Source organism: Aptenodytes forsteri, unplaced genomic scaffold (assembly GCF_000699145.1).
Source record: "Aptenodytes forsteri isolate BGI_AS27 unplaced genomic scaffold, ASM69914v1 Scaffold486, whole genome shotgun sequence".
NCBI classification, from domain to species: domain Eukaryota; kingdom Metazoa; phylum Chordata; class Aves; order Sphenisciformes; family Spheniscidae; genus Aptenodytes; species Aptenodytes forsteri.
Genome location: NW_008795717.1, coordinates 876,065 through 887,090, shown reverse-complemented (window position 1 = coordinate 887,090; position 11,026 = coordinate 876,065). Strand labels below are relative to the sequence as shown.

The following is an 11,026-nucleotide window of genomic DNA, read 5'->3' as shown; positions in this document are numbered from 1 at the left end:
CTGCCCCGGTCCCTTCTGCCCCGGCTCCCTGCAGGAGAAGAGGCCCGATCCCCCCCTCGGGTACAGCCTCGTACCGGGCGTTTCTTGCTCGCGAAGGACTCGTTTGCTGTTCTCGCTGGTTTGGTAAAAGCCCGAAGTGACCGCGGTAGGCTGCAGTTTTCCGAAGCCTGGCTTTCTTTGTCAGTATTACGATTTTTTGTTAAAGCCGCTTGTCTGCCACAACATCCCTCAGCACACTGGCATCTGGATGAAATAGTTTACAAATATTTCTCTAGTAAGAAGAAGCAAAGTGCTAGTGTGGCGTCTGGTTTTAATCTAGAAAGTTACAAACGCTTAATTTTGCTGTAAGTCACTGCTCTGCTTACAGCCCTTTCTGTGAGAGGCAGTGTTTGACTTCCCATGTACATCAGTCCCGTTTTCTGAAATTATGGAGGACTCGCAGGAAGGGTAGGCCTGGCAGCCTCTCTAGGCACAGGAGGGCCAAAGATTGTACCTATTTAAAAATGTAACAATAAAGGAAACCGAAAACAAACGTAGAAGTGAAACCCAGAATTTGCAGTTTAAGCCCCCAAGCCCCAGGTCTTGCGCTGTAGCAGTGTTAGTAATACGCTGATACCCCACTAGATTCTTCCTATTCTGCCCCAGCAAAACAGCTCATTGTGCGCTTGGATCTGAAGAGGATGGAGGGGAAAGGCCACGTCTATCTCAGAATGGTACTAGCAAAGTATTGGGATGCTAAGATTTTCTTACCGCTTTTGGCTTTACTGATGGTGCGATAAGCTTCCATGTGATTCATTGATAGAAATACCTTCAAGTGCATGTAGGCACTTGCGCTGGATAACTCCGTGTGAACTAAAACGTGCAATGAGGTGATTCTCTTTGCAATGATAAACCATTCTGTCCTCTCAATAGCCCTAAGTATTTAAAATCACCTTTGTATGTGTTAATAAAAGGAAGAGTATGCCTTTCATGGGAGGGATAAAATGGTTGATTAAAATTTTGTGGGTTGATTAAAATGAGGGGGCAGAAATACTGCTACGTGGGCCACATGGATCAAGACAGAGAATATTTTTTAACTGATAAGGTAAAAATCTAGCTGTCCTGGTTTTGGCTAAGATAGAGTTACTTTTCCTCCTAGTAGCTGGTACAGTGCTGTGTTTTGGATTTAGCATGAGAATAATGTGATAACACACTGATGTTTTAGTTGTTGCTAAGCAGTGTTTATACTAAGTCAAGGACTTTTCAGCTTCCCATGCTCTGCCAGCGAGGAAGTGCGCAAGAAGCTGGGAAGGAGCATAGCCGGGACGGAGCATAGCCGGGACAGCGGACCCAGACTGGCCAAAGGGCTATTCCATACCATATGACGTCATGCTCAGTATATAAACTGGGGGGAGTTGGCCGGGGGGCAGCGATTGCTGCCTGGGGACTGGCTGGGTGTTGGTTGGTGGGTGGTGAGCAGTTGCATCACTTGTGGTTTTTTTTCTTCCCCTGGGTTTTTGTTTTTCTCTCTCTCTCGTTTTACTTCCATTAAAATTTGTTTTATTTCAATTATTAAACTGTTCTTATCTCAACCCACGAGTTTGCTTACTTTTGCCCTTCCGAGTCTCTCCCCCATGCCACCAGGGGGGGAGGATGAGCAAGCGACTGTGTGGTGCTTGGTTGCTGACTGTGGTTAAACCATGACACTAGCCTTGCTTCCAGATCTTGCATCCTTTTTGGTTTAGATTTTTTTGAAAGAAAAATGTCTGTGCGAGTTACTGGGGTCTCCCTATTTAGTGGAATCAGGATTTTAGTCTAGTTAAACCCGTTTTTAACTTGTCTGGCAAGTAACTTTTCACTGCTTTTTTTTTTTTCTAAATGTGTTATTAAACTCAGCTGATTGGTTATCACTGTATTTATGGACTGTTTCAACCTTTGACTTCGAAATATGTACTCAAGTGATGTAGATCACCCTGTGACTGTCAGAGGAATCTGTAGTTAACTGTGGAGGAGCGCTGGTGATGGCTCCCACCTCGAATACTCTGTAGCTCTCCTACCTTCCTAGCCATTAATCGAGTGTCTACAGAATCTAGTATCCTTAGAAGATCGTTTCTCAGGACCAAAGATGGCGTACTTCTGCCCTTCAGACTTTGCATTCTTGTTTATTTGCTTACAAAGCAATGTGCCCAGCAGGTAGTGGAGGTCAGGGGTGAAACGTCTACAGAAGGGTCTGTACAGAAGGATTGGATCAGACACAGCTTTCACAGGAGAGTTTCAGGAGTTAACTAGGGGCTAAAAGGATAAAGGGAACAGAGACTTGAGTCTGATAGATTAACAGGTACTTTTATTGGTTGAGTATGTCTAGTCTTAAGGTTGTATCAAATCATGCTTTTGAAGAGCAAGACATAAGGAAGCTGTATTTTACTGTATTGAATTAATGCACAGGTTGACTATGTTTATCCTCTTATTATTGATTTGCAGTATCTTTTCAAATAGATGCAGAAAAAAGGCAATCTTTCTCTCTGTGTAGTTCATACTCACTTCAGACGTTTCTCTTGTGTTAGTAAGTGGCACCAGCATCTTCGTTATTGTCCTTTAATCGCTTCTTTATCCAAAACTCAGAAGTTAATGAACTTTGGATTTTTTCAGGTTGACTATGTTTATCCTCTTATTATTGATTTGCAGTATCTTTTCAAATAGATGCAGAAAAAAGGCAATCTTTCTCTCTGTGTAGTTCATACTCACTTCAGACGTTTCTCTTGTGTTAGTAAGTGGCACCAGCATCTTCGTTATTGTCCTTTAATCGCTTCTTTATCCAAAACTCAGAAGTTAATGAACTTTCTTGGATTTTTTTTTTTTTAAACTTCCCAGCCAGCAAAGATAAATTGTGTTGTTTTCAGCTTCATTATTTCTTTGTTTTGCACTCTCAGACTTTTGCATCTTTGTTTACGTGCCATCCCTGGGACAACAACCTTTTATGTTCATAAAATCGAGGGTGTTGCAACTTCTACCGTTGTTGATGTATTCCTCTAAAATTAGCTTTCCCTCCAGCTGTTCAGATGGCGTGACTTGACTTGCCTCTTGCCGGAGTGGAAGAAAGTGTGGCGTAGACAGGCTTACCTTTGAATCTGTGCTGCTAGCTTTCTTAGAAGTGGTCTGGCCACATCGATGTTTAAAATGGGGATAATAATGCTAATGTATTTCACAGAGTTATTATGCTGTTTGGTCCATTCTGTAGCTAATTACAAGGACCATCTAAATGTTCACAGGGACTTTTGCCAGACTGCCTTTCTCTCCATGACTTTTCCCAAGCTCAACGTTATCTGAGGTTCTCTTTAAATCAACTTGACTGAAAAAGTAAACATTGATATTGCTGTGTATTTTCTTGCAGATCTTGTAAGTACTCCCACGACATCATCAACGCTGAGAACAAAAAAGTTCTAAAGACTCATGAGCTGTCTGGCCTCAATGAGAACGAGCTGCGGGTGCTGCTTCTCCAAAATGACCCTTTCCTCCTCCCTGATGTGAGTTGTACTGATCTCTTACGAGAAGCTTTTGTTAATTAGGAATGGGAGAGGGCAAGAGAGAAGGTGGAGGTCTGATCTCAATTTCAAGCTGCTAAGATATGTAACAGAAATATCAAGATTAGTCTGAATGAAGTATGAATGGGAATGGCTGTGTGTGAAAGCACCAGAAGAAACAATATGGAGCAAGGGTTGTGAAAGTGCCGTGTACTTACAACCAAAAAAAAAAACCCAGCAATAAAACTGTTAAACACTGAGGAGTGCGTTGCTTACATAAATATCAGAAGGCTTGCACCTTGGTAAGGCCATGTCATCTATGACTTGTCAGCAGAAGGTCTGACAGCAGGAAGCAGACAGCAAGACTACAGCCTGTTTTGCATGCCTTTCCTGTAATACCAATAGGATAGCCATAAAGTTACTCAAAACAAGCAAACAAAAAAAGTCAGCAACTTCACCAGAGGTTTACAGACGGTGAGGTAAGCAAGATGGAGGTGAAAGATCGCAATAGTTGCACACGCTTACAGGATAAAAGGCCTGACCAAAACTACCAAGAGATGATGGAGACTAGGAAGCGAGGGCCCCTTTCCTTTTCCAGCCTGTGTAGGCCTGAACAGTTCGGTGCTTGAGGGTATTAGGGGAGTGAGAAAGATCCATGAGAAAATGACCAAACGACTGCAGTCAGTTTTGTGTAAAATCTGCCCCTTCCAAAGCGCACTGAGTTTTTGTGCACTAATTTTCTACAGAGCAACCTTTGTCCGGTTTCTATGCAAGTCATTGATTTTGTTAAATTTGGCTGAACAATCCATTCTGGTTCTGCATGTGTGTATAAGGGCAGTGCTATCTTCAAGGTATGGCTGTTTCAAAGCCAAGAATATCCTGTTTTGGCTACAGCTGTTCCTGGTTAGGAAGTTACCAGAGTACTTCCTGTTACCCTTGTCTTTTGGAGATTATAATCTCCACAGATCTGTTGGCATAACATTTCTATTGTTTTCTTATTCCCTGCTGTGATAGTGCTGGGCTTTGACAAAATAGATTTGACAAAATAGATTTTTTTTTTTTTTTTTTTTTTTTTTTTTTTTTTTTTTTTTTTTTTTTTTTTTTTTTTTTTTTTTTTTTTTGGTAGTATTTTAAAATATGTTGTGCTGGCAGAGTCAAGGAGCATGGTGGTGATGAGCAATGAGGGTTAGTAATACCTTTGTCCTGCATCCTAGTAATACCTTTAGCTGCATCTAAAACTTAAGTGGTTCTTGTTTAATTACTCCCAGTAATGAGCAGATAGTAGCAACCATCATTGATTGGTATTACTGTTAAGCTCTTATCTATAGATCTGTTCAGCCCTCGCCACTGGCAGGCATCGTTAATTACCTCTAACTGAGCACCTTAACTTCTATTATGGAGTAAAATAGCAGAAACAATGGAAAACGGTGATTGATGCAGGCCATTCATAAACCTGAGAGCTGGAGGGAGGGGTGTGAAAGCCAATTTGGCTGTTTCTTGCTTAGAAATGCTGACTGGCTCTGTGTGTGCTGACAAATGGCATGTATGAAGCTCTCAAGCAAGAGGAAACTTTGGTCTTCTGTGACCTGAACTGGGGTGAAGGGTAAGAAAAATACAACAGCACCCCAAAATCAGGGGTTTTTACACTTTCCCTCACCTTCTCTCTGGCTCTCCTTTTTTTTTTTTTTTGTTTCTTACCAATGCAAGGGGCAGTGTGCTTTCTTGATTTAGCTAATTAGTGGATTCCCTGTTTTGCTGAGGCAGCACTTTGTTCTGGTTTGGTAGGTTATTCCGATGCTCCCATGTAAAAATTTTGTCTGGCATACTAACATCATCTTTTAATGCATTTTCCTCTAGATGCTCTATAAAATCGCCTTCAACTGGATTCAGTGTCTTTAAATCTCTGGGAGCTTCACTTCGTAACTTAAGTGGCTGGTTTGTCCACTACCCTAAAGTGATATTTTGTGTAATGGATGCTCCATACAAAATGTTTGTATTTTTAGTACTCTCTCAGCTTTTACCCGATTTTGTATTTTAGTTGCTTTTTTTTTTTTCCCTACTCTCTTGAGCAGGAAGGTGCAAGCACAAAAGCAATTCCTATGCTCTGGCCCCCAAAACCAGTGTCTGACATAAGTCTTATGCTTTTTTTGGTAGTTCTTAAACTAGCTTCAGGCTGCATGACAAACTGTGCTCTCCACTTCTGGTTTTGATTAGCAGTATTCCTGGAGGAGAAAGTTCCTAGAAAGGAGAGGATATCGAAGTTAAGGGGGAAAGATTGGGTTGGGGAAAGACCTATTAAGAAAGCAGTGATTTTAAGTTTTTCTAGAAACATCCAGCAAACTGTATTACTCCTTTGAATCAAGGGACTACTGTATAAGTGTGTATCACAGTCCTTAGTTTGTGCTTGATTGTCTGTCTCTGGTGAATGTTGGACTGTTTGTGTCCAGCTCAGTAACTTGAACAGTTATCCCTACTTGGAGGGATGGAAAAACAAGCTGCATATTTAAAGGCTTAACTTATTTTTCTTGTTAGGTAGGCACTCAGATGAGGCATGTACATTTTAGATGAAGGTAACACTTTGAGTGGTATCGGTCCCCCAAAATAGAGCAATGTTCTTCAACTGAGGAAGACCATCCCTTGGCAGTGGTGTAAGATTTGAGTTCTTTAGTGACTGAAGTCACAAAGCATCTCCCAGAAGACTGTCATTACCTAGCACTTGCATATGTTCTTGATACATAGATCTTAGCGTGCTCTGTAGATGATAAGCCTTTCTGCATTCCCCTCAGACAAAGTTGGGAAAATGAAGGAGAGAAAAATGAAGTGACTTACCCAAAATTCTGGAGTAGCTGAATAATTGCTTTTCATTGGCAGGTGCTGGTACTTTTGGATCTCACTAAGAAAGGCACATGATGCTTAAGATAAATAGTTGGTTACTACTAAAGGTTATAATGAGAAGAAATCTTACATGTCCCTTCTGATGTCGCTGAAACCATGACAATACAGTAACAGACAGACCTTTCTGGTAGGACCATGGCTTGCCGTGCAGAATTCCCATCTGTGGTGAGGTTCAGCACCCTTGCTGTTCTTCACATCTTTATAGTATTTTTCTGGAAAAAAACCCAAAGCTATTGGTCTTCTATCTATATAAAACTGAACGTTCTAGATGGTACGCTGAGGTTCACTGAGAGCATTATGCTCTTATGCATCTCTATAGGAACAAGCTCTTACAAACAGTACGTACAGGTTGTATTGTTAAAGGCAGTTAATGCTAATGGCACGGTACGTGCTCCCGTTATGTGGCTGTCACTAATGATAACATACGGGCCTCTGCAACCAAGGCCTACAGGTAAACTGCCTAGATTTGCCAGAAGTCACTATCTCTTCATTATGTCTTCCACAGTGACCCACTACATTAGCTGAAAATAGGTCCAAAATTAATTTTCCAAAATTTATTTTCTCAGTACAAGAGAGTGATGGAGCTACTGGAAGGAGTTCAGTGAAGAGCCACTAAGATGATGGACGGACTGGAGCATCTCTCACATGAGGACAGGCTGAGAGAGCTGGGATTGTTTAGCCTGGAGAAGTGAAGGCTCAGGGGATCTCCTCAATATTTACAAACACCTGAAGGGGAGGGTGTAAAGAAGACGGAGCCAGGCTCTTTTCAGTGTTGCCCAGTGGCAGGACCAGAGGCGATGGGTACAAACTGAAACACAGGAGGTTCCCTCTGAACATCAGGAAATGCTTTTTTACTGTGAGGGTGACTGAGCACTGACACAGGTTGCCCAGAGAGGTTGTGCCCAGTCTCCCTCCTTGGAGATATTCAAAAGCCATCTGGACATGATCCTGGGCAACCAGCTGTAGGTGGTCCTGCAGGGGAATCTCTGCTCAGGCACCTGGAGCACCTCCTCCCCTTCCTTCTTCTCACCTTGGTGTCTGCAGGGCTGTTTCTCACTCTTTTCCCACCACCCCCCTCACTACCATGCGATGTTTTGCCCTTTCCTAAATACGTTTTCCCAGAGGTGCCACCAGCTTGGCTGATGGGCTCAGCTGTGTCCTGTGGTGGGTCTGTTGGAGCCAGCTGTGCCCAGCCCAGGGCAGCCCCTGGCTTCTTCTCACAGAGGCCACCCCTGCTGCCAGCACCTTGCATGGGCACCTAGCAGATTGTAACACCACTGATAGCATTTTGTGATGCAGCTGAGCTTAAATATATAAATAATAGCCATAATTGCAAGGGGGTAAATGGAAAGTTGTGATATAGTTGCATAAACAGGGTGCAGGGAAACATGTGGAAGTAAAATCTGCAAGATACCTGGTAAGACTAAAATCCTGCAGAGCAAGCAGGAAGGATATGTGATGGAAGCAGAATAATACAGTAGAACAAGCAAAACCAGAACAAGTCCAGATCCCAAAAATAAGATGTCAAAAGCAAGTGAGATCATTCTTTGGGGTGTTAGGGATAGAAAAGCATAAAGCATCCACAATGACAGAGGGAAGATGGGGAAGAAGGAAGACAACCCCCTTTGGTTTCTGCTTCCCTCAGAGGCTAAGAACTATCAAGGATGGTAGCCGTCAGTGCTCACTGAAATTGCATCGGTTCCATGGCTTTGTATGCTCCCACCTAATTTAGAGTAAGTTTGTGAAGGCTCATTGTTCTGTACATGATACTGACTGATGGCGATGAGGAACTCGTCTTTGGCAATGGGTATTGTTGAATATGAATCCAGTAAAGAGTTTTGCAGTTGAAACCGGCCTGATTTTTCAGTCTTTTAAACACTGCCATCCCAGCAATCTCTAATTCCCTAGTTGATACATAAATCTATATATATTCAGTTGCAACACAGCATAAAAACTGTCTCTGTTGCTTGGAACAGGGGTTGGGAGGAGATCTGTGACAGTTCTGGTGTGATGTTGGGGCTGTCTGCCAGACCGCTGCATGCCCTCCTCAAAGCAGCTTTCTTGTTACGGGCTGCTTCTCTGTGCTGCAGGAGCAGAAGTCTTGCTGTGGTGCTTGGTGGGCAATGAAGGAGTTTTTGGTGTGTGACTTGTTCCCTGGGTCCAATTCACTGCATATCTCTTTTTTTGGTGAGCAGAGGAATAAAGAAGTGCGTTGCTTTTTCCATATGTACTCTGATCTCAAAGCATTCTTCTTATCATTTTTAGATGCCCAAGTCTTCAATGCAGAATAAGCTTTACAAACAGGAAGTGCAAATGCAGTTTCAGCTCCATGAAATAATACCTCATTTGACACAGTATATATGTTTTTATGGAGACACTTGTTCTATGTTATGGTTTTGTTTTGGAGTTTGTTTTTTTTTGTTTTGCTTTTTAATAGAATAACTGTAAACCAGTCAGTTGTTATGTAACTGTCTTGCTTAGGAGTGCCAAAAATGAATGCTTGTTGGATTGGCTTTTCTTTTTCTTGGAAAAAAAACTCTGCAGAACTTCAAAACTGAAAATGCATAAGTCAGCTGAAAACGCCTGCTCTTCCATGCAAGAAACCTGTCCAGATTAAAGAAGTCACAATGAACACATGCTTTTTAGTCACGGGTTTTCTGCAGTTAAAGCTGTATGCCTATAGAACAAAGAAAAAATATTACTGATTCTAATGTGCTTTTCCATTTCATATTGTATCAATCCTCCCCACTTCTAGGTCTGCCAGCTTTACAACAGAAAGAATGTTACCTGCAGCCAGCAAAACAGCTGTAACAAGCTTCATATTTGTCGACACTTTCTCCAAGGGGAATGTAGATTTTTTCCATGCAAGAGGTCCCATAATCTCTTGGATACCCATTCATTGAGAGTGTTGGAAACTGGAGGCATTGATGTGAACATAGCTTCAAACATCCAGGCTATAGATGATCACAAACATATGGAATTCAACAAGGGGAGAAGTAAGTTGTAAGAAACATTCTATAGATGATCACAAACATATGGAATTCAACAAAGAACTGAAGAAGGGGAGAAGTAAGTTGTGAGAAACATTGAGTTTAAATAGGATTCTGAGTTTGATAGAGGTAGAAGCCGTTCTTGCCTTACCTCACAGCTAAACCCCATCATCCTTTCTGTGCTTTCAGCACACAACTACAAACCAAGAGAAAATTTATTGGAAAAAAAGGCAGTTACAAGGACTAAAGAAATGAAGATACTCTTGCAAACAGTGGACTCCACACTGCACATGCCACCTTCAGAAGGTAAATGTCTAGGTAAGTACCAACTGCTTCCATGTGGAATCGGCTTTCCTATTTCCCCTCTTACAACATGTACGTATTTTTTTTCCCTCCTGCCATTGATCTGCTTTCAGGAATGGAGTAAGTTGCGGCCGAGTCATGTGGGAGGGAGAGCTGCATTACTGTTGCCTAAAATATTGCATACAAAACTGCTATGGAGTGGCTGCCGATAACTGTGACTAGCTGGGAGTTGTAACTGTTATTGCTGATCTGTTATATCAGTAGTGGAGTGCTGGTGGAAAATTATATGTGTGATGGACATAATCCTCAACACACAAATTGGGATGTTGCCAGCTAGCTGAGGTTCTGGTCCAGCAGTGCTGTTCACTCAGTCTTCTTGTGCAGGTCCCAGTAGCAATGTACCTGGTCAGAGCGAACACCAGTTGCCAACAGGAGCTGGAGGTAAAGACGAAGGTATGGATTGTTTCCAACCGTCCAGTCTTGAGATCAGTGGTTCTCATTGGGATTTGGTTTCACACAGCACTACAGTGCCCTGTGGTGGTCAGAGCACAGCTTATGTGCTTACCCTACCATATGCTGAAAGCCATAGTACCGGATGGCCTGCAGAGGAGTGTTGAGATTTCTGCCCAACCATTGTACAGCATAATGGGGAGTAGTCTGGGATTGATCTCTCTACTGTTCTGGACACATTGCTTCCTTCCTGGGAAGGAGACAGAGTTGTATCTGTGCATGTGATATCTTTCCTTGCCTTCTGTCCCCAGGAAATGGATATAGCTTTGTCAGTAGAGCGGTTGTCTTGATACACCTTCCAGTGAGTGAATAGGAACTCATAAATCTCCTGTCCTTCTGGGCAGAAGGGCCTTGGCTTTAAAGCCTGTCAGAGTCCAATACTCTCTGAACAGGTTCTTTTAGATATTCCATGCGTGGAAGGTGTAATGTTTAATATCAAATTTACTTATCTGAAGATAGTTGATACTACACAGGTGTTGTGGGTTAACCCTGGTAGGCAGCTAGGCACCACACAGCCACTTGCTTACTTCCCCTTGATCCCCAGTGGGACAGGGGAAGAGGAAAGAAAGAATAAAAGCAAGAAAACTTGGGGGTCAAGATGGGAGGCGGGGGGGTGTCGTGGTTTAATTTCAGTCGGCAACTAAGCACCACGCAGCCGCTCGCTCACTCCCCCCCACCCGGTGGGATGGGGGAGAGAATTGGAAGAGCACAAGTTAGAAAAACTCGTGGGTTGAGATAAAAACAGTTTAATAATTGAAATAAAATAATAATAATAATAATAATACACAAAGCAAGTGATGCACAGTACAATTGCTCACCCCCCGCCGA

General features: G+C 42.5%; 1 protein-coding gene across 1 annotated transcript in view; it reads left to right on the top strand.

Moving 5' to 3' along the window:
* The first annotated feature begins 2,104 nt into the window (after positions 1-2,104).
* Positions 2,105-11,026, top strand: part of LOC103902495 (zinc finger CCCH-type antiviral protein 1) — a 33,088-nt gene continuing 24,166 nt past the window's right edge. Inside the window, exons 1-5 of the mRNA XM_009283554.2 lie at positions 2,105-2,109; positions 3,371-3,503; positions 9,151-9,391; positions 9,575-9,703; positions 10,073-10,141. Coding sequence (XP_009281829.1) covers positions 2,105-2,109; positions 3,371-3,503; positions 9,151-9,391; positions 9,575-9,703; positions 10,073-10,141 — 577 coding nt within the window. The remainder of the gene's footprint in view (positions 2,110-3,370; positions 3,504-9,150; positions 9,392-9,574; positions 9,704-10,072; positions 10,142-11,026) is intronic.